The 20,212-nt window shown below is 30.5% G+C and overlaps 4 protein-coding genes and 1 pseudogene across 7 annotated transcripts; 2 read left to right on the top strand and 3 right to left on the bottom strand.

The window, feature by feature from the left end:
- Positions 1 to 534: 534 nt before the first annotated feature.
- LOC111300866 (protein arginine N-methyltransferase 1.1-like) lies at positions 535 to 2,667 on the bottom strand (annotated as a pseudogene).
- Positions 2,668 to 2,701: 34 nt separating this feature from the next.
- Positions 2,702 to 4,214, top strand: LOC111300864 (uncharacterized). The gene is made up of 6 exons (XM_089748078.1): positions 2,702 to 2,740; positions 3,196 to 3,285; positions 3,333 to 3,438; positions 3,526 to 3,698; positions 3,886 to 4,020; positions 4,128 to 4,214. Exons 1-6 carry the CDS (start codon positions 2,702 to 2,704, stop codon positions 4,212 to 4,214), a joined length of 630 nt encoding a protein of 209 aa, XP_089604204.1.
- Positions 4,215 to 5,320: 1,106 nt separating this feature from the next.
- On the bottom strand, positions 5,321 to 7,208 carry LOC111300863 (uncharacterized). Of its 2 annotated transcripts, none has more exons than XM_089746809.1 (4): positions 6,853 to 7,208; positions 6,643 to 6,774; positions 6,313 to 6,532; positions 5,321 to 5,621 (listed from the first exon to the last, which is right to left on the bottom strand). In XM_089746809.1, exons 1-4 carry the CDS (start codon positions 7,123 to 7,125, stop codon positions 5,614 to 5,616), a joined length of 633 nt encoding a protein of 210 aa, XP_089602935.1. In that variant the 5' UTR covers positions 7,126 to 7,208; the 3' UTR covers positions 5,321 to 5,613. The 2 variants fall into 2 exon arrangements, with proteins under 2 accessions (XP_089602935.1, XP_089602936.1); XM_089746810.1 differs by having other exon boundaries at positions 6,313 to 6,421.
- A 2,367-nt stretch (positions 7,209 to 9,575) lies between these two features.
- LOC111299154 (Metallopeptidase M24 family protein) lies at positions 9,576 to 14,963 on the bottom strand. 2 transcript variants are annotated; one of them, XM_022894177.2, is made up of 16 exons: positions 14,811 to 14,963; positions 14,673 to 14,722; positions 14,518 to 14,578; positions 14,271 to 14,366; positions 14,038 to 14,187; positions 13,678 to 13,809; positions 13,344 to 13,471; positions 12,932 to 12,974; positions 12,661 to 12,744; positions 12,049 to 12,090; positions 11,855 to 11,925; positions 11,709 to 11,762; positions 11,500 to 11,605; positions 11,239 to 11,307; positions 10,403 to 10,546; positions 9,576 to 9,877 (listed from the first exon to the last, which is right to left on the bottom strand). In XM_022894177.2, exons 1-16 carry the CDS (start codon positions 14,952 to 14,954, stop codon positions 9,779 to 9,781), a joined length of 1,473 nt encoding a protein of 490 aa, XP_022749912.2. In that variant the 5' UTR covers positions 14,955 to 14,963; the 3' UTR covers positions 9,576 to 9,778. The 2 variants fall into 2 exon arrangements, with proteins under 2 accessions (XP_022749912.2, XP_022749913.1); XM_022894178.2 differs by lacking the exon at positions 10,403 to 10,546.
- Positions 14,964 to 17,187: 2,224 nt separating this feature from the next.
- On the top strand, positions 17,188 to 19,783 carry LOC111299152 (uncharacterized). Of its 2 annotated transcripts, none has more exons than XM_022894175.2 (3): positions 17,188 to 17,453; positions 17,750 to 17,949; positions 19,262 to 19,783. In XM_022894175.2, exons 2-3 carry the CDS (start codon positions 17,768 to 17,770, stop codon positions 19,422 to 19,424), a joined length of 345 nt encoding a protein of 114 aa, XP_022749910.2. In that variant the 5' UTR covers positions 17,188 to 17,453; positions 17,750 to 17,767; the 3' UTR covers positions 19,425 to 19,783. The 2 variants fall into 2 exon arrangements, with proteins under 2 accessions (XP_022749910.2, XP_022749909.2); XM_022894174.2 differs by having other exon boundaries at positions 17,234 to 17,453; positions 19,348 to 19,783.
- The last annotated feature ends 429 nt before the right edge of the window (positions 19,784 to 20,212 follow it).

The following is a 20,212-nucleotide window of genomic DNA, read 5'->3' as shown; positions in this document are numbered from 1 at the left end:
TAGAATTTAACGTTTTTTCCTAATTAAAGAGATTAGAAGAAAATTTTAATAGCTAAACCTAATTGTTATTAAATTTAATGATGCGTGCATCCTCTAACTGTTACAAAGTTATATATTGAATTAACTAACTTAAAGATGATATATTTAATTGAAACAATACCTTAATGTTAAATCTATTAAATTGAACATTTAATCCTATTTTAAAATTATATTTTTAAAGATCTAATTTTTTTTAATATTCTAAATTATTTATTATATTTTAAAATTTTTAACATTAAAAATGAAATATAGTATAAAATAAATTATTTTTTTATATTTAAAATTGCTAGAGTATGTATCTGATCAAACAAATAAAACCAAATGAAAGTCCACTAGCAATTAACGAAAATTGTTTTTTAAAAAATTTATTAAATTAAATAAAACAAACAAAACCAAATGGAAGTACACTAGTAATATTATTTATAAAGTCAATTATTGATTTTTTTATAGGGTTGCAGGCTTTTACTTTTTTGGGTTTTTTTTTTTTTTTTTCTTTAAAGATGGAGCTGGCAAACCCTCCTAATACTTTGGGTTTCAATACATAACAATGCCTTTTTTATTTATTCAAAAATTTTCCTTTTACGTGCATGCAACAAGTATCACTGCTTCTACGTACGTTTCACCCTAAATTACTTAATATGCTTTATACAGTCAACCCAATGGCCAATCATCATCACGTTGTGCAACAAGCTTACGAGTTACTGTGGCAGGAGCCATTTTGGAGATATCCATTGTGTGGATACAGAAAAGCAAATGCAGATAAAATTCCAAAAACATATATATTACTTTGAAAGGATTTCCAGCGAGCATGTATACATAGATGCACAATGATATATACGTACACAAACGTTTGGTGCTGATCAACTGTGTCAACGAGAGGTTCCATCATAGATAGCTTGCTTTTTTGATGCAACTCTTGTTAAAGCTATAAACATTATTCCAAACTGTAGCAAGTGATTTACACTGGAGAAAAGATGATCATAAGAATACAAAAATCAAATTGCAATGAACCACAGTAGAAAAACTGATTGAAATCCCATAACCACATATATATAAATATATGAACATGAATACAAAGAAATAATATATTAATCTAGCAATAGTCTACTGTGCTCACATCAAACTTTGTACTCTGCATCCTCAATTGCAGTAAAGTAAAGAGAAGCTTTATCTGGTAGCACAACCCCATCGATCATTGACCTGACACATGTCAAGGAATAAGAAAAATGAATGACAAGAATGTAGCATATAAGAAACCAACAAAATTTGGCTTTCAGGAGCAAAACAATATTAGTAGAAGTAAATTTAAACGGCAACTTAACCACATCAAAACGGAAGAATAAAATTGCTCAAGAGAAGTCGTCACGAGGATTGAGTTATAAAGACTCAATCAATTAACATTTATAGATGGAATCTAAGCGTCCAATATAACCCACCTCGTCCAAATCATAGCATGCAACAGAGGAAGTAACAATCACGTTTAGAGATTTTAACCATCATAGTATGTAGCTGCCAGTATATATATGTGCCTACGACCAAAAAAAAAAAAAGGCTTAATATGCTAGCCAAGTGGAGGTAGGAAAGGTCAAGATACTCAAGAACACCAAGATATAAGACAAAACTATAGAAGGCAAACCTTCCCTCATATGGTCAGTTGACAATGACTAAATCCAAGCCATACTTAACACATAAAGGCCCTTAAATGTTCCATGTCTAGCATATAGTATGTTGAATTTCACACCAGTATATGCATCCACGTATTCCAGGTTGAATCATTTTTACACAGCATATACCTAAATGAATCATCAAGGAACGTCAAGATATTTCCAATTACAGCAACCACGGAAACATTTCGAATACAGACATTTATAGTATCAATGATCGCAAACAACTTATAAGCCATTTATCTCGGGCATATAACTTTGTATTCAGCATATTCTCGAACAACAAAAAGTAGCCCCTCCTCTCTGATACAACTTTTGAAACAGGAAGCTCAAAAGTTAACAACTACACCAATCAAATAACCCTTGGTTAAAGAGTAAGCTGAAATGGTGAAGCAATACAAGAAGCCACATATAAACTCACCATCAGACAAGCCATTTGATTAGACAATTTGTTTAGCCATATCAACCGGCAAACAAGGTATGGACACCAGGAGTGTTAAGAATTATGTTGGCAAGAAAGATAGTTAACAACACATAAAACAGAAATAGAAGGAAAAAGGAAAAATGAAACACATAGAGCATCAATATGTGCAGCCCCTGCTTTTGCACAAAGCTGCAGGGATAAAATTCCAGTTCCAGATCCCACATTGACATCATTTACTTTGGAATAGAAACTTATTCATATAAATAACGTTTCTCTTAGTTCGCACCTATCCTTTAGCATTTCCTGAAATATAGGAATTCCTGAAATATAGGAATTTGTAGGTTCAGTAGAGGAAAACCATTTTCCAAACAAAAAGAAGCTAAAAAAAAATCCAACCCTACCAAGTTCTACCCAAGGCAGGTATAATTTTCCATAAACTGACCTATGTGCAAAAATGACGATTGTTTTTTAATAATAACTTTAACACATTACTTTATGGGTAAGCTCAACTAAAAAGAACAATAACACCCAAATCCTCATTCACAGATCTTCGGAACCCTATAAATCATAAAAAATGGATGCTGGAGCTGAGCTAGTTTCATCCGTAGAACCGGTAAGCGTAAAACCTACACTTTTAGTTTTGAGCAATATATATTATATTTAAAGCAAAAAAAAAAAAAGAATCTATGTATTCACCTAGCTCAACCCTTTTATTTTATAAGAAGCTTCAAGAACATTCTGTTCAAATGCAGCCAACTTCCAACTTAGTTTTCTTTGTTTTATTAATTTCTTGGAATCAAAATCCAAATGGATGGTTTCTTTCTTTTAGGATTTGAAAAACTGGGTTTGTTTTAAATTATTCAAAGCAGTTAACTTTAGGTTTCTTTCTTTTAGGTTTGAAAAAACTGGGTTCGTTTTAAATTGTTCAAAGCAGCTAACTTTTGATTTGGGTTATGACAATGGAGTAAATTTAAGAGGCCCAGATTGTTTTAAAGAAGAAAATTTTTTAAAATTTTTGAGGGATTACATATTTACATTCTTTTATTTTTTTTTGAAAAATGGAACAAGGAACTGTATCTCTTGTCTTTGCTTGACAATGGTGACTACGGGCGTTGGAAGTGCCGACAATCTTTTTTCCCTTTCATTGTGGACATACGAGTTTTTTTCACATTGATTTGATTACATTATTTTCTGTTATTAATCAGCTTCCACCCATTACAATCCCACCCCGTTACCTACCAAGGGTTGATTGGAGAGAGAAGAAGGGAGCGGAACAAGTGTTGAATCCAGTGAGAAATCAAGGGTCTTGTCGTAAGATATTTTAGAACGCATTTAGGCTGGTTTACATATTTTGCAAAATATATTAACTACTAATCAAATTTTCATCTGATCTTTTAGAGGCATGTTGGGCCATGGCAGCCATTGTGGTGCTTGAGAGTGTGAGAAAACGACATCCACGTTTTCAACATGAAAAATTGAAAATTTTGTCTCCACAAATGCTTATAGACTGCCTTTGCGAAGATCCTCCAAGAGAAAAAACAGATCCAGACACTGGATGTTATATCTCTACTGTCAACAAGGCTTTCGACTGGTTGAAAGAAAACTCGTTGCAATCTGAAGCCGATTAGCCTTATGTTGGCAGGAGAGGGAAGTGTTACCTGTTTCAGTGGCATTAAATATAAATTACTAATATGTGCATATCTTTTTTTTTAATGTTATAAGTATATCATTTTTTTAAATTATTCTTAGTTGTTTCAGCCTAAAGACAGTTTGAAGACAAAAGATTATCTAAAGATAAAAGGACATGAGAGGACAAAACTTCTTCAACGTGTTGCTCGTCATCCTGTAGCAGCAGTTACTGACATTACTAAGGAACTTTTGGCTCTAAAAGATGTAAGATGTGGACAATTTAATCCATTTCGTTTTATAATCAGTAATTATTATTTGTATTATTATTATTTCATGTTATTTACTTCTAAAGTAAGTATAAATTGTTTCAGAAAATTTATGAAGGACCTGCTATGAAATCTGAGGGAGACCCAGCGAGACACGCTGTTGTAATTATCGGGTATGGTAGGATGAGATGACTGGCAAAAACCATTGGTTGATTCAAAGCTCGTGGGGAGATAGATGGGCAATTGGAGGGGTGGGAAAAGTGGCCAGGGATGTGATGATAAATGATAAGCATCTACTAAGACGGATTTCCTATCCCATATTTGATGGTGAGCGCACTGCAAACCAAGTTCAATCCCTAGAACAACAAACTTAGAAGAAGAAAAGAACAGAAAAAAAATGACATGTTTTGCTTGAAAACATTTTTGTTTGAGGACGTGAACTTGCTTATTTTGCTTTTCTATACTTGAAATGACAAACATGTGACTGCAGGTTAAGTACTACACCAGCCCATAGCCTATAGGTTAAAAATGCAAACAGAGAGCAGAGCGCTTCAAGCAGTCAGTCCCTGCCTGCCGCGCCCAAGTAAAATTAAAGGACAAGTTTTGATTTCGGTGGCCCTTAAAAAACAAATTTGCTTTTTTGCTGTTAAATTTATTTTTGCCCAATTCTTTTTGTTGTTCATTGATTTCATCCCATTTTTTTATGTTTTAATTTTTTTCAAAAATTCAAAATAAATTACTTAATCCCCAAATCAAAAAAAAATTTATATCATACCAAATAATTTAAAAATAATAATATAAAATTATGCATTCAAAATAACCTACAAAAAGCAAATTTGATTCAATCATCTTGTTTTTAAAGTTAGTGATGTATAATTTTTAAGATTACGTTTTTCTTTCATAAATGCGTTCAAATGGTTCTTCATGCACACTTTATTTCAGCATTGGAGCAATTACTGATGTGAAAAGTAAAAGCTTTTGCAGGAATCAATTTGATGAAGAGGCGCCAATTACAGTACAGCTGCTCTAAAAGTTGTGAGATTGCTTGCCTAAGAAGTTACAACTCATTAATGGCAAGAGATTCCCCAAGACAAAGCGTTGTAAAAAAGAAAGATTTGCGAGTAGAAAGAAAGAAAAATAAAAAAGGAAAACTAAGTTCGACCAAATTTGCATTAGTAGTAGTAGTAGTAAAAAAGTTTAGCATAAATTTACGTCCTTCTACGCATTACTAATGGTAACATTCCAGAAGGGAAACAAATTCATCAACCTTAATGGCTAAAAATCTTGCTCTTATTAAGAGTCCAACAAACAAATCCTTTTTTGGTTCAATTCAGGAATATTCTAGAAAAAGGTTCCGATTATAAACCAAGAAGAATTAACAGATAACAATACTTCAATTCAAGATAACATGCTCAACTTCCTGCTGATCTTCTTACCCAACAGCTGAATTGCCTCCATAAAATCTTCAAACATCAACAAAAAAAACAAGTACAGAACAGTAAAATCAATATTAAATGTATATGAACAAGATAACATGCTCAACTTCCTGCTGATCTTCTTACTCAATAGCTGAATTGCCTCCATAAAATCTTCAAACATCTACAAAAACACAAGTACACAAACAGTAAAATCAACATTAAATGTATATGAACAAATGGTAGCACCTTAAGTAAAATCATGGGCTAATTAAAACACAAGCACATGAATTAGAATTTCTAAAACTAAACATGAGATTTTCTCCGTTGTACCACCAAAGAGTACCCATAACTCCCAATCCTTCCATTTATTTCACCATTGTTTTTCTTGGCCATAAATTCTACTGTATAAAAACCCCTAGCTAAAATGGTTAGCAAAGCGTACGCTTGTGCTTGCTCGAGACATCCCAAACCTCATGCACGCATAACCCAACAAACAAATACATTATGCGTCCTTTCATACTAATAGTCAAACAATGTCACAAATATCACCAAGATAAATTTGACCAAAATCAATGACAAATTGAAAAAGAATTTGAAAGGAAACACCGTGTCATTTAATTCCAAGATATTCTTCCTATCAGAGTTTAAGAACAATGAACAAGGACCCATCCTCCATAATTTTGTTCATCCTCCATAATCAAATAGCTGTTCTCAAAATAATGAAAATTTAACCATCAAATAAAACATACCACAGAACTCAAGTTTGTAATCTATCCCAATGAAAAAAGAAGACATTGATACCAGAGACAAGACAAGATCAATTCCATAAAACCAAAATATAAGTATGGAAAAAGAGTGAAAATTTGATGTACCTGTTGTGGCAGGAGGAGTCTGTTGACTCTTTTCCCTACAAGAATAAACCTCCGTCGGGTCATCTCCTACGTTTTTAGGAATCCCCCACAAAACGCGTGCTTCGAAGATCTGAGTAGTGTTAACTTCAGGAATCCTTCCCACAAAGGTTAAATAGTAAAGAAGACCACAGCAACCTTTTACATTTGCTTTTTTCAACTCCAGAAACTTATAGTTTGTTTTCTGAAAGAAACATAACGTAATTTTTTTGTTTTGTTTCTTTAAAAGGCCATTGATGATGATGATGATGCAGAGGGAAAAAAATAGAGATAAAAAAAAAAAAACAAGCTAACCTTTTCATTATTATAGTAATCCATGGCAGCAACACAAAGAGGCTTGAGGGTTTCAAGAGAATAGGCACTCAAAACAACGGGCGTAATAAGACCGCAACAAGAAACGCCAGGAAATGATGGAACATCAAAACCCTAAAATGAAGAAAAGGGAAAATAGTTAAAAAAAAAAAAGCAAAAATCAAGAGAGAAAACGCAGGTATGCAGGCTTACATCGCTGATTTCCAAAGCAGCCTTATATCGCCGAATCTCTTCGTCAGTAATCTCACGTTCACCATCGGAGTAATCCTCATCCACTGAATCGTCAGCGTCACCATCATCGTCTTCGTAATAATCCAACATCCTCCACAACGTCTCATCGTCAAAACCAAAAACGTTTACATCTCCATCTTTATTATTATTACTTTCTAATTTCTGTTGCTTCTCATGTGGTGGTTGGTCTTCCTTAACGGACGGTGCAGAAGAAGAGGGCTCTGTCGAAGCCATATCCAAGCGCAAATACGAGAGAGAAAGAGGCAGAGATCAGATCTCAAAAAAAAAAAAAAATGGAAAACGAAATAAGGAAAGGGTAGTTCTAGGGTTTTTAATTTAAGACTTAGGGGGCTGTGACTTTTATAGGGCTAATAAAATCTCATCGAAAAATGTACGACACAACAAAATCAAATCGTAGTTTCTAAAGTCTCAAAATTATGTACTTTTTTAAATATCTAATTATCTTATTTTTATATTTTTAACATTTAAAATAAAATTATAGTATAAGATACATCTAAAATTAATTTTTTTAATTTTATTAAATCAATTAAAACAAACAAAATCAAATGGAAGTACCCTTCCAGTACTACTAAAAGTAATAATATTTATTTATAAACTAGTTTTTTAACTCGTACAATGTACTTAATTTTTTATTAAATTTTTTATAATTTTAAATTTATTTTTTAATTATTTATTTAATATATAATCATATATTTATAAATATTAAATTACAAGTAAATAATAATTTATACATAATATATTATAAATGATATTGTTCATCTAAAAAAAATTTAAACTTTTGTAAATTTTCAAGAATTATAAAAAAAAATTTTCTTAAAAAAATATTTTCTTCAATTTATTTACTAAATATTAAAAATTTTGTTACCACTTATTTCTTGTTTGATAAAAAATCAATTAATTTTTTTAATTTTACTAAATCAATTAAAGCAAACAAAATCAAATGGAAGTACTCTTAATAATATTTGTTTATAAATTAATTAATTGATTTTTTATAGGGTTATAGGTTTTTATTTTTTTAACCGACGTTTATAATATTAATGAGATCTGAATTTAATAATAAAAAAAATCTTAAATTTTTAAAATTTTAAATTAAATTAAATTATGATTTATTAATTAATTATAAAAATAGAATACTTCAATTTAAGTGTTACGTTAAAAAAGCCCTCGTAATATTTTGGTTTCATTAAATAATCCAACTTAAATATATTTTAAGGAATTTGCATCGCTCCTAATGTTTTTCTTTTATTGATTCAAAATTATTGATTTGGATTTATTTTAATCAGTTTAAATTTAGATTATTTTGAAGTTTGAGATACTTCGGAGGGAGTAACTTGATTGTCGAGCATTTGAATTTAATATTTAAATTATTTGATTTGAATTATCTAACTTCATATCATCGCAAATTCAAATTATTATTTAAAATCAAATTAAATTGGATGTCGAACGTATTAATAGAATAAAATCAAATTTTTATTTAAGTTATTTAAAGTTATATTTTCAATTTATAGCATATCTTTAACTTGGATTTTTGATAATCTAAAAAAAAATTATTTGTGAAGTATAATTGTAAAAGAGACAAAAATTAAAAATGTATAATTGCATAAATTTATTGTAATTATAATAATAGAAAAAATTCTTTTAATTTTTTTACTTATAAATTCATAATTAAGAGAATACTCATAACTACATTTTCAAAGCTTTATAAAATATGTAAAAGAATTAAAAGTTATTTTAAAGTTATTAAATATATTATATTATTACTTTGTGTTATATTTATTATTTTTGTTAAATAAATATTTTAAAAAATATAATTACTCTAAATTTAAATATGTTTTTGTTAAATAAATCTTTTAAGTTGAGTTTGGATTATTTTTAATTTAAATCAATTTGAGTTCAAATTGCACAATATTTGAATTAATTTAAATTTAAATTATAATCGTGTTTGAATTATAATTTTTTCCGATCAATTCAGATTAAATCAGATTCAAAGAATTGATTTAATTGATTTTTCATATTCAACAACTCTATTCAAGCTCATTAATAATTAAAAGTGTAAAGGCTTGTGTTAAACAAAACTTGACAACCCCAAATACGACAAATGAACTAAGGTAGAAATGACGGTAAACAAGGCGCTAAAAATACAACACCGTGGAGCTATCCTATTTCTTTCTATCCCTTTCTTTCTTTTTTCTTTGTCATTTTTATGTAATTAGTCAATTACGCCTTCAGATAATGTCTAAAAATTTGAAACACATCGACAACTATTTGTCTTTCTAAAACATTATTCAACACATATTAATAGTATGTTCTGTTCTAATTATTTATTTTAATGTTGTTTCGTCAATTTGTTCTACATTTTGATTTGAATAAGATAAGTATCACAAATGGGAAATAATAATGCAATCTTTGTTATCTAACTTTTTATTTCATATTAATGTTATAAAAAGTTTTTTTTGGTGTTTAGTGTCTATGGATATTAATGACAATGCTAAGCAAGGGGGAGCTGACATTTTAAGATGAAATATAAATAATAATAAAATAGATTTTGCCTTCATCATCTACAAGAGTAGCAAAGAAAAGGAAAACAAGTCATTCTCTGTTTATTCTAAAGTCAATGTTTAAAGCACCTTATATTACCAAATATCTTAAACACACTAGAAAAATAATATCAGAATGCTATCTAATAATATTAATAATAATAAGGTCTAAACCCATAATCCAAACAAGAACTTCATTATACAGGAATGGTTTAGATAATAACATAAGTCGAATAGCTGATACAGAGATATCTCTCTTCCCACATTTTCAGGGATACTAACGATTATTTATTTGTTATATGTACATGGCTTCCCCAAACATTTTCTCATTAACTGAATGGCCATGGTCCACCTGCCATGACAGCTTCAATCTCCCATGTCTTCCGAGGTACTTTTGTCATGTTCTTGCTCCCATTGGCCGTTACAAGCTACAAGAAGAAAGGAACAGTGTGATTAAGTGGGAACACCAACAGAGCAAAAGCACAAACTCAACTCTAACTGTATTATTACAACAGATGTGGCACAAACATGGAAGTTCTATAACTAGATTCATCCCAAACGAGCAAGCTGCAAAACATCCATGGCTTTTATACAGGCCTAGAGCCAATACCCACAAATGCCACAGATTCTACAGGAGATTATCCATACTCCTAGCTACTTAAAGTCGGACAATCAAATTCATAAACGGAATTGTTAGAACACACTTGGAAGATTCTCAATCAAAACTTCCTTCAGCCAAAATCTCAGTTTGGTGCCATGAATTTTGATTAAGTTTATTAACAGCATATGGAAATCTACTACCTATTTCTAGATGCATTTAAATGTTAATACGGGAGAGAGATGATGTATATTAAACTATAATTGAAACATTGAAAAACTACTTATACATGTAAATTTAAATGAGGCAGGAAATTTTGGACTTGAATGATTGTAAGATTAAGTAAATACAATACCACATCACTTTCTATTCGAACTCCACCAAAATTTTTAAATCCATCCACTACTTCACAGTTGAAGAACTTTGAAGTTTTTGCATTTTCCATAGCCGGAACCAACAATGCATCAATGAAATAGCATCCAGGCTCCACTGTTATCACCTACAAGAAGATGATGAAAGATCGGCATGTGTTCTCCATGTTTGAAGCAGTGATTAAATTCCATGTGCAGAACATTTTATGATAAATAACAAAATATCACTTCTAAGAAAAACCGTCAAACTAATAGATATAATGCGAATTTTTTTCAAAAAATTTAACTACTTCATGCACTACCATGATGTCATAGATATAAAATAAAAGCAACTAATTGAACATTAAAGAGGAGTTACCTCAGGGATTTGATAGAAAAATAGTCATTATGCCATGACTTATGTTCTAACAAAGCAAATTAGAGGTCTAATGGTTGACTGAGATTAATTATGACCTGAGAACCAATAATCAATTGGAACAGTTGATATTGAAACCTTGGAAATAAATTCAAGGTCTAAAATTTTAATAGAGAGTGATGTCAGTGGCAGCCATTAATTCCAACAAAAGGTTATGCAGCAATTTAATTCATATATACCATACAAAATTATTTTTCAAATTCAAACTTGAGCAATGCTTTCGTAAGAAAGAAACAAATGTTTTAATTTAAAATTAGTCATGCAACATTGTGATATCATTCAACTAAAAAAGTATCAAAAAGACATATAATGTTTAACCAGTTTACACAGAAATAATAAATATATAATACTGAGCTGATCATAGTAAACTCCTTTGACAAGAAAAAGGCAAAAACTATAACTTACCATTCCCTCCTGCAGTTGTCTAGCAGTACGCAAAGACTTCAAACCAGGTTCTTTTGGTCTTTCTACTCCCTGTAAGATTTTCCAATCCTTCCAAACGTAAGGGAAATGAAAGCTGTAGCTACTAACAAAATAAGAAGAAAAGGAAGACTAGTATAGAGATCAAATCCATAAGCAGATAAGTTGCTACTAACAAAATGAGAAGAAAAGGAAGACTAGCATAGAGATTAAATCCATAAGCAGATAAGTTAATCTCACAAGGACCTTTGGATAACCTCCAGGATCGTGAGTATCAATACCCAATAAATGGCCCAGACCATGAGGCATAAAGATAGCACCAACTCGTTCAACCATCATATCATCAACATTTCTACAGTAAAAAAAATGAATCGAGGTACTTATATTATTTACTTCTAATAGTAGTATCTAGAAGGGAATGGAAGAAACAAGCTCATCAAGAAAATAGAATTTACCCAACAAGGAGGTTTCCCTTTTTCAGTGACTCCAGAATGATTTTCTCAGCTAATCTGCAATAGATAGAAAGGAAACAAGTAAATACAAATTGAAGATAAAAGAAAAATATTATAAGGAAATTATTTTACGAGCTCTTTGGCCTTACTTGTGCATATCTACCCAGCTTACACCAGGTTTCATTGTGGTTATAACAGCATTGTGAGCATCAAGGACAGCCTGTGGAACATTTAAAGGGGTTGTTTTTTCTTTTTCTTTTAACAGTCAACTCAATATGAGTTCTCATAGGATGAAACTTGATATAATTCCCATCAAGTATTGATCACAGAGTAGAGAACTTACATTATATATAAGGCTTTGATCACTTGTAAACTTCCCATTCACCTGCACAAACAGTAGATGTATTTTAGAAGGAAACGTCTACCATCATACACTATAGAAAAAACAGGTCCCTTACTCCTAATACCAGTAGCATGGTAGAATTTTGATTTTCCTAAGATATATCAGTATTCTCTACACAATGTAGAAAACTTAAATTATCCCAATCGTCAGCTGCAAAAACTGCAGTAAGAAACTTAAATAATATGTGCAGCCCTAAAACAAATACATACTGCCCGTTCCCTAAGCGACTCACCCCCAGAGGTCACAAAGATACTTACTGATAACTCCACATAAGACAATAATTGGACATGTTCTGCTTTGCATCTTTGGACAAATGCTTATGATAAATGCTATCCATTCAATTTCTTTTTTCTTTTTTGATTAATCAGTCAATATATAATGTTACGGCAAAATTAATAAAACTAAAAGATCCAGGAAGGACTCAAGCAAGGGAGAATATTGAGATTCTTTGTGAAGCTGCAGTAAATGCTTCAATTGAAAAGTAAAGGACCCATATCCAGCATTCAACACACAAGCAAAGAAATTAATTGTAAACTAAATAGACATACTCACAGGGAATGAGCATGTAATGTCAGATCCGTAGAAACTGTATTCAGCTCCCATGTCAAACAAGGCCATATCTCCATCTTCTAAGATCTGCAGGAAAGACATTATAATATTCAAAGCTTACAAACTACTTTCATTTTATCAGATTAACTCCAATACATCAATTTGAAACTCTTATTGGAACTCAAGTCATAAACCTAATGCGATCATGTTGTTCTTGTGCAGATTAAACTAACATAAATTGCAAGCACTAAAGGACAAAGGACGAAAATTATACCCTATCATTAGGAGCTGCAGCATGTCCATAATGTAGAACAGCACTGCATCATGGAAACATAAGAATCGTTATGTTGATCGAATCTCATATCAATATATTCATACTCAAATATTAATCATACAACAGGTAAAACTTTACAGAATAAAATCACAATTCACAAGTGCAGTACATTTCTAAAATTATACACAATGACAAGTTGAGTACCAATTCTTGACATTCAAAATGTTTCATAATAATAATATATTATACCGGAATTTTATAACAATTGTAGCTATCATAGGTTTCATTTCTCCAATGTTTAGTTTAAAAGGAAAATCCTCAACAAATGGGCACGGAAACATTACTAATGTGCTGTTATTAACTCATTGCATGTACTGAACAAGAAACAATCAGAACCTCACATAATCCTCACCTATTTTCACCTGTAGCACAAATACATGTGTATGAACAGTGCCTACAGCCACCATACATGTAGGTGTGATGAAGAAACATGCTTTCCAACTGATATTCTTTCATACCTGCTTTAGCTTTTCTCATAACCTAGTTAAATAGAACATAGCAAGTATATGTTAAATTATCAATATCAACAATACACTTGGGAGACAATTCTGCCAAGAAATTAAAAAATGCAGATGAAGTAAAAGATGAAAAAAAGAAAGAAAGAAGAACTAAAATCATGTAGAATGACAGATTATATCTGAAAATTATTTGCTTATATATGCCAAGAAAAATATATAATTGATTACCTCAACATGAGCTTCAGAACTTATATCATTGGCAAATTGGATAAGAGCAAGCTCCGAGTCTGACTTAAGAACACGGCACTCAGTCAATACAGGATGCAGAGTTGTCAAATCTGTCTCAAAATTTTCTATTCCCTAAAAACAAGAGAGAAGGAAATAAAAAATAAATAAATAAAAAACAGTATAAGCCACTAAACAGAAATATGGCACTTTTACATAACATCGTAAAAATTGAGTGAAACATAATGCACTACTTCAGTACCTCTAACATTAGAAAAGTACACTAGAACTTGAGAAAAAAAAATCACCCTTTTCCAAAAGTAAAACGCAAATGAAAGTAGAATAAAGGATGAGATATAGAACCTCAAAATTGGCGGGTTTTGAGAAATTATTGCTATCAGTGTTAAGCCCATGTAAGAGGAACAACAAAGGTTTTCCAGACCCCTTGTAGTGGTCAACCAAGACTTGAGCAATCTCATCAGTATAGTAGACCATGCTAACCTTATACCTTTCCTGCCAACAAGAATGTAAACATAAAAGGCATAAACATTCGGACGCGCTAGCAGGACAAATGGAAAACATGATAGAATAGTTACCTGAAAGTAGGACAGTGGCTTTATTTCCCCCAACCAAATAGCATAATCAGCAGGTAACCTAGGCGCAAATAGAATCGATTTCCCAGTTGCAATGTCCTTTAGTTAGTAAAAGAAGAGAAGTTTATCAAATTCAACAGTTTATAAGTTCGATAAGCTCTACTATCTAAAAAAGGAATCAGCACTTAAAAAAATGTAATTTCAGAAAAAGAAAAAGGGTATAATATGGAAATTAATGCAAAGAACTTACAATAGCACCATAGAAACCAGGCTCTCTCACACCAAACAGATAAGCGAAGTAACTCTCCTGCCTAAACAAACGATTGATTATAATAAAATTTAAATTACAGCACCGTACTGAATTGTAATTTAATTGAAAGTTTATAAAAGGCTTGGTCGAGGTACCTAAAGAGCTCGATGTGATCAGTGCAATAGCGTGTTTGCTCTTCGCCGCCCTGTTCGATCGATTAATCCAAGAAATTTAACTTCGACGAAGGCGTTTTATGGAAGAAAAATATTGAAAAATGGGTGATTTAAAAGTACCTGAAGGAGGACGAAGCAGTGTAGGGGGCGAGAGGATTCGGAGAGGTGCTGGCGAAGACAATTGAGGAGCTTTTGACGGTTAGAGATGTGGAGCTCCATGGGGACCTCCGGAGGGGAGAGAGACGACGGTGATGTTGAAGCCATGGAAATAATGGCTTCTTCTCTCGTCGGTTTCGCCAATTATAAGCAACTGAGCGGCCTTCTGTTTCGAAAACTCATTCGTAGACACGACGCAACAGGATCACATGGGCATTGAATTGGGCCCCAATCGGTCTCTTTTTTTAAAGATCGGTCCTTTTTTAATTAAAAAAAAATTGTCCTTTTCTTCTTGCACAGTTGTAAGGGAATATATTAGCTGGAATATAATGACAACTTAACTATTAAAAATTTAACTATTTGTATTATCGTGTTATTTAAAATATTATATTTATATTATATTTTATAAAAATTTTATGTATTTATAATTTATATTTATATAAAAATATAAAATATAATTTTTATATTTTATTAAATATATTTATAATTTTTTTAATATTTTTAATAATTTTATTTATATATTTTTTATTTATATCATTTTATATTATATTATCATATTATCTTTTAAATTATCAGATCCTCATAGTTTTTTAGCCTTCAAAGATAAAATATGACTCTCTCATAAAATATATTACAAGATAATAGTTAAATGCATCCTACAGTTGAACACATCTTAAGTATTGTAGTAGATAAATTTAATTTAATTAGTTAATATAGTTATTTTTTAAAAGTAAATTTTAATTTAAAATTTTTTAAAATTTCAGCTTTTTTGTATTAAAAAAATAAAATAAATAAGGAATATTAAAAAAAATAAACAATATAAACATACTGTTTTTATACGCATGAGATTTGAAATGTTAGTTATAAATGGTTAGTAAAAAGGGGGAAAAAATCTAACTATTAAATTATTGACCCATTGCCCTTTTGCCAGAAAATTTATTGACCCATTTGAAATATTTTAATAATAAATTTATTTATATAATAATATCTTAATAAATTATTCACATTGAATAACTTGGATTCTGAGTAAAATATGGACCAACAAAAGTACCCAAAGAAAGTCAGGCCTTTAATTGTTTCTACAATTTCAACTTACATGCATGATATGTGGCCGGCGGAGGAAAGGCGCAAGCAACTTACTTGACGACCATACGGGGATAAAAAAAAAATTTTAAATAAATATTTTTATAATTTTTATTTATATTTTTAATTTAAAATTTAATTTAATTAATTTATATAAATTATTTTTAAAATATAATATTTAATATATTTAAAATTTTTTATAAATAATAACAATAAATATTGTTGCATTTTATTTAATTTTAACATTCGAATACAGTATTTTGTGAGCCAGTGCCTTTTTATAAGACATTTTATTAGCCAGTAGCACAATCAAAAGAGTAGTTTAATAACAATTTTATTTAATAAAATAATAGGTTAAGTTTTAATGCCTTTCAAAAATAATCTTTGTGAATATTATTCCCAATCTTATCTTTACTTTTTAAAAAAATAATGATTTAGTCAAGTCATTTTTAGATATGAATACTTATAATTTTTTGTCTACTTTGAACATAGACTTTTTTATTAAAAAAAATCATGCCATTTTTTTTCATTGTAATAGTAAAAATATATTAATTTTATTATTTTTATAAAAAATTTTATCTTTGATAAAACCATTTTAAAGAAGAAAAGGAAAAAGATGTTCTAAAAATTCTTTTAAGTGTGTAAAACATATAACATTATAAGTGAAAAATAACAAAATCATAATTGAAAATATCAAATTTACACATATTTAATGAAAATTTTAATTTTTATCTGAATAAAAATGAATATTATATTATTAGATAAAAATGTATATAATTTTAAAATTTTAAAAGATATGAGATGAATACAAAAAATATAACACTTGCTCTTATTCATACCTTTATTATATATATTTATATATAATTAGTAAATAATTTATTTATTAAATAATTTAAATTATTATTTTAAATTAATTAAAACTAATATTTTTATTTAAAATATATATTAATATATTTATAAAAAAAATTACATAAATATATAATATAAAACTTTTAAAAAAGCTAAAAAATAAATTTTTATTTTTATTTCTTTAAATTACGAGAACAAAATATTTATACTGATTAAATATTCATAAAAATAAAAATAAATTTTAAATATTTGTTAACTATAAATACAAAAATTAATAAAGTAAAAAAAATAAAAAAAAACTATATATTTTACGCGCTCAATATCTTATCTAATGGTAAACCTTTTTCCATATCCTGTTTTTTTCCTTCGTCTTCCCTGCTTCGGTTATTGATTTAAATTATTCGTACAATTAAATTATCCAAAAAAAAAAAGAAAAACCTGAAATAAATTCGTTGAAATTACAGACTGACCCCTTCCAATTACATAAATTAAAAACAGAACCTCAAATAAACCCCAAAAGGGGTCATTAGCGAACGAATTCTTCTGATCCCAAAAGCTCGCTCTTTTTTCTAAGTGGGGAGAGTAGCCAAGATCAGTCCAATACCCGTCCCCCTCTCGTCTTTCCCTTCAATCGATAAAACGCTTTCTTTCATCTTTGCTTTTCTCTCATCAAAGGTAAGATTCACTTCCTTTGTTTAGATTGACAATTTAATTGATTTGAAAATATCTCTCAGTGTTCTCTTATCATTTTATTCTCAGATCTATTGATTTTAGTGCTCGATCCCTATCCAAAGTTCTATTATTTTCACTATTGATTGCTTTTTATGTTATTTTTAGGGTTTTAATTAGCTGGTCTCATGTTCTTTTTATTTCCACATATTTTTGTTATTTTAGGTTTTTCCAAGGTATTTTTCGGAAAAAAAGAAATTTTATTTTTTAAAAAATTATTTTATGTTTTATATATGGTGCAGATTTGAGGGGAGATTTTGATGGCGTCAAAATTGCAGCAGTTGCAATCTAAGGCATGTCAAGCATCGAAGTTTGTGGCCACGCACGGAACTGCTTACTACAAGCAGTTGTTGGAGCAGAACAAGCAATACATTCAGGAACCACCGACAGTGCAGAAATGCAACGAGTTGTCTAAGCAACTGTTTTACACTCGCCTTGCTAGGTATTCGTTATTTGCGCCTATCATTTTACTGCCACGAAGACCCTAAGTTCCAATGAGTTGATTGCAATGTGTCTTTTAGTATCTGATATTTATTTTTCTCTGTTGTCATGATGCGACAATGTATTTTGCTTGCGATAGTGAGTTATTGAATTTGCCTGCATCAAAATTGACTACTAAATGTATATTAACATGATTTTTATGTATTGTACCTACATTAAATCATATAAACAAGATTTGATATGTGTCAGCCTAAGTGACTGATGATTAAAATTTCCTCTTTGACATGGTTACTAAAAACTGTAGTGAAGGAAATATGTTATAACTAGTCCAAAATATCAATCAAGTTGATTTCTAGCGGTATCTCTTAGGTGCAAACCAACTGAAATCATTTTGTTGTTGATAGAGGTGGCAACAAATGAAGTGGTAACGTCATTGTCCATGTAGCCGTAAGATGTCAACTGCTATTGTTAAGCTAATGATTATGGTGTTTTTATTGGTATCTGCTAATTTTGTTTATGATATGAAACCATATGTGGTTGTTAGTAGAATTGGACAAATTGATAGTATTTGTTGGCATTTTAGATGTTACTTGGGGCATGGCGTTGGTAACCCCTTGTGCATTGACTTTGGTTGATATCTGGCTGCAAAATCACTCACTTATAGTGTAATGTGTTCTCAATCTTCTCATATTTCCATATTTATCTTGCATTATACATGAATTTCTACAGTTTTTCAGTGTATTCAGATGTTTCGTGTTTTGATTGAGTTACAAAATTTGTGGATGAAGCATGGTATTAGGATTCGAGTCTGCTAGAGATGAGTTTTGTTTGGCATGTTAATAGGAAGGTTTTGGATGGCCACAGTGAGAGAACATTTGTCAATGGGACAACTTGGATTTAGTGTAGGAAGTGAAAGTCATGCTGTAGAAATTGAAAGACCTTGGATGATCTTCTGGCAGTATATTGCTATCTATATAGGGTTAGAATTCATTTTTCCACCATGCCTCTGCGAAAAACCATTTTCTGGAGGATTCTCTGGAAAATGTCATTTTATTACTCCTCTCTTATAGTATGTGGCTCGTGTTTGGAAGTTTCCTAGTTTCATATTCACGAAGAAGAATAAAAGAACAAAACAATGTGGCTGGGTTGCTTTCTGAGGTTGCTTATGATTGTGCTTGTTACAAAGAGTAAACGATAATGCTTCATATATATCTTCGCACTGCCTTAATTTGCAATTTCATTTATATCTTCTTACTGCATTAATTTGCAATTTCTTTGTTGATATATGTTGTCTCATTAGAAACAAATATTAGTTTACTCTATGTTGGCAGTAATACTGGCGAAAAATCAAGGTCACAAGTTGATATCAGAATAACTCCTTTTGATGGGATTTTTGCAGTATCCCTGGTCGATCTGAGTCATTCTGGAAGGAGCTTGATTATGTCAAGAATCTGTGGAAGAACCGGCAAGAACTGAAAGTTGAAGATGCTGGTATTGCTGCTTTGTTTGGACTGGAGTGCTTTGCATGGTTTTGCGCTGGTGAGATAGTAGGAAGGGGTTTTACTTTCACTGGTTACTATGTCTAAGGGTGACCAGCCAGTGGAAGGTCTTTCAGGGAGTTGGATGTGTATGCTTTTATCATCATTTGCATGATTGAATTGCGGCCACACTTTAGATGCACATTTTTGTTGTTTCATGAAAATTTTGAAGCTGAGAAATCAGTGGTTACATTGATAGCCTGAATAATTTTAATAGTTGAAATGGCATTAGGTTGATAAACCTTGCTGTTGTCTCGTGATATTCACAAAATTTATTTCAACCAAGATTGATGATAATGGTGCAAATTGACCTCTTTCTTATCTCCACTAGGCTTCCATTCCATTCTGTGGTCGTCTCCAATCTAAGACTAATTCTTCAATTTATTTGTGGATGAATCTGCTCCTCTATCTTGATTTGGAATTTGAACTATATAAATAGATTTCCGTCATTTTATCTGCTACACTTTGCTTAATAGAGCATCAATTGCTCTCGATTTGGCGTTTGCACGAATGAAGAATCGAAAGGATCGATATTTGTTAAAAAAAAAAAGGTTATTTGATTATTCTAAAGGGCATGAAAAATAAAAAATATAAATGTGTAATTGTAAATTTGATTGTTTCTTACTGCTGAATTGAAACTTATCAGGCTTTCAGGAGCTGGTTTTAGTTCGAAAAAAGTGCAGAGAAAATAATGTCAACGTGGCGAAACATTAAAGCCGTTTTGGG

Source organism: Durio zibethinus, chromosome 18 (assembly GCF_047325235.1).
Source record: "Durio zibethinus cultivar Kanyao isolate XHJ-2024 chromosome 18, ASM4732523v1, whole genome shotgun sequence".
Classification (NCBI taxonomy): Eukaryota; Viridiplantae; Streptophyta; class Magnoliopsida; order Malvales; family Malvaceae; genus Durio; species Durio zibethinus.
This window is presented reverse-complemented; position numbering and strand designations above follow the sequence as displayed.

What these genes read in the sequence shown, in the direction of transcription:
- LOC111299154 (XM_022894177.2), bottom strand. Translation starts at nt 14,954, where the DNA reads ATGGCTTCAACATCACCGTCGTCTCTCTCCCCTCCGGAGGTCCCCATG. An exon ending in ATCAAAGCCTTATATATAAT is followed by an intron (nt 11,926 to 12,048) that starts GTAAGTTCTCTA and finishes AATGTTCCACAG; the next exon opens with GCTGTCCTTGATGCTCACAA. An exon ending in AAGGGAAACCTCCTTGTTGG is followed by an intron (nt 11,606 to 11,708) that starts GTAAATTCTATT and finishes TTTTTACTGTAG; the next exon opens with AAATGTTGATGATATGATGG.
- LOC111299152 (XM_022894174.2), top strand. Translation starts at nt 17,768, where the DNA reads ATGGCGTCAAAATTGCAGCAGTTGCAATCTAAGGCATGTCAAGCATCG. An exon ending in TTTTACACTCGCCTTGCTAG is followed by an intron (nt 17,950 to 19,347) that starts GTATTCGTTATT and finishes GGATTTTTGCAG; the next exon opens with TATCCCTGGTCGATCTGAGT.
- LOC111300864 (XM_089748078.1), top strand. Translation starts at nt 2,702, where the DNA reads ATGGATGCTGGAGCTGAGCTAGTTTCATCCGTAGAACCG. An exon ending in TAGTTTCATCCGTAGAACCG is followed by an intron (nt 2,741 to 3,195) that starts GTAAGCGTAAAA and finishes AAATGGAACAAG; the next exon opens with GAACTGTATCTCTTGTCTTT. An exon ending in CTGGATGTTATATCTCTACT is followed by an intron (nt 3,699 to 3,885) that starts GTCAACAAGGCT and finishes TAGTTGTTTCAG; the next exon opens with CCTAAAGACAGTTTGAAGAC.
- LOC111300863 (XM_089746809.1), bottom strand. Translation starts at nt 7,125, where the DNA reads ATGGCTTCGACAGAGCCCTCTTCTTCTGCACCGTCCGTTAAGGAAGAC. An exon ending in CTGCTTTGGAAATCAGCGAT is followed by an intron (nt 6,775 to 6,852) that starts GTAAGCCTGCAT and finishes TCTTCATTTTAG; the next exon opens with GGTTTTGATGTTCCATCATT. An exon ending in ATTACTATAATAATGAAAAG is followed by an intron (nt 6,533 to 6,642) that starts GTTAGCTTGTTT and finishes TGTTTCTTTCAG; the next exon opens with AAAACAAACTATAAGTTTCT.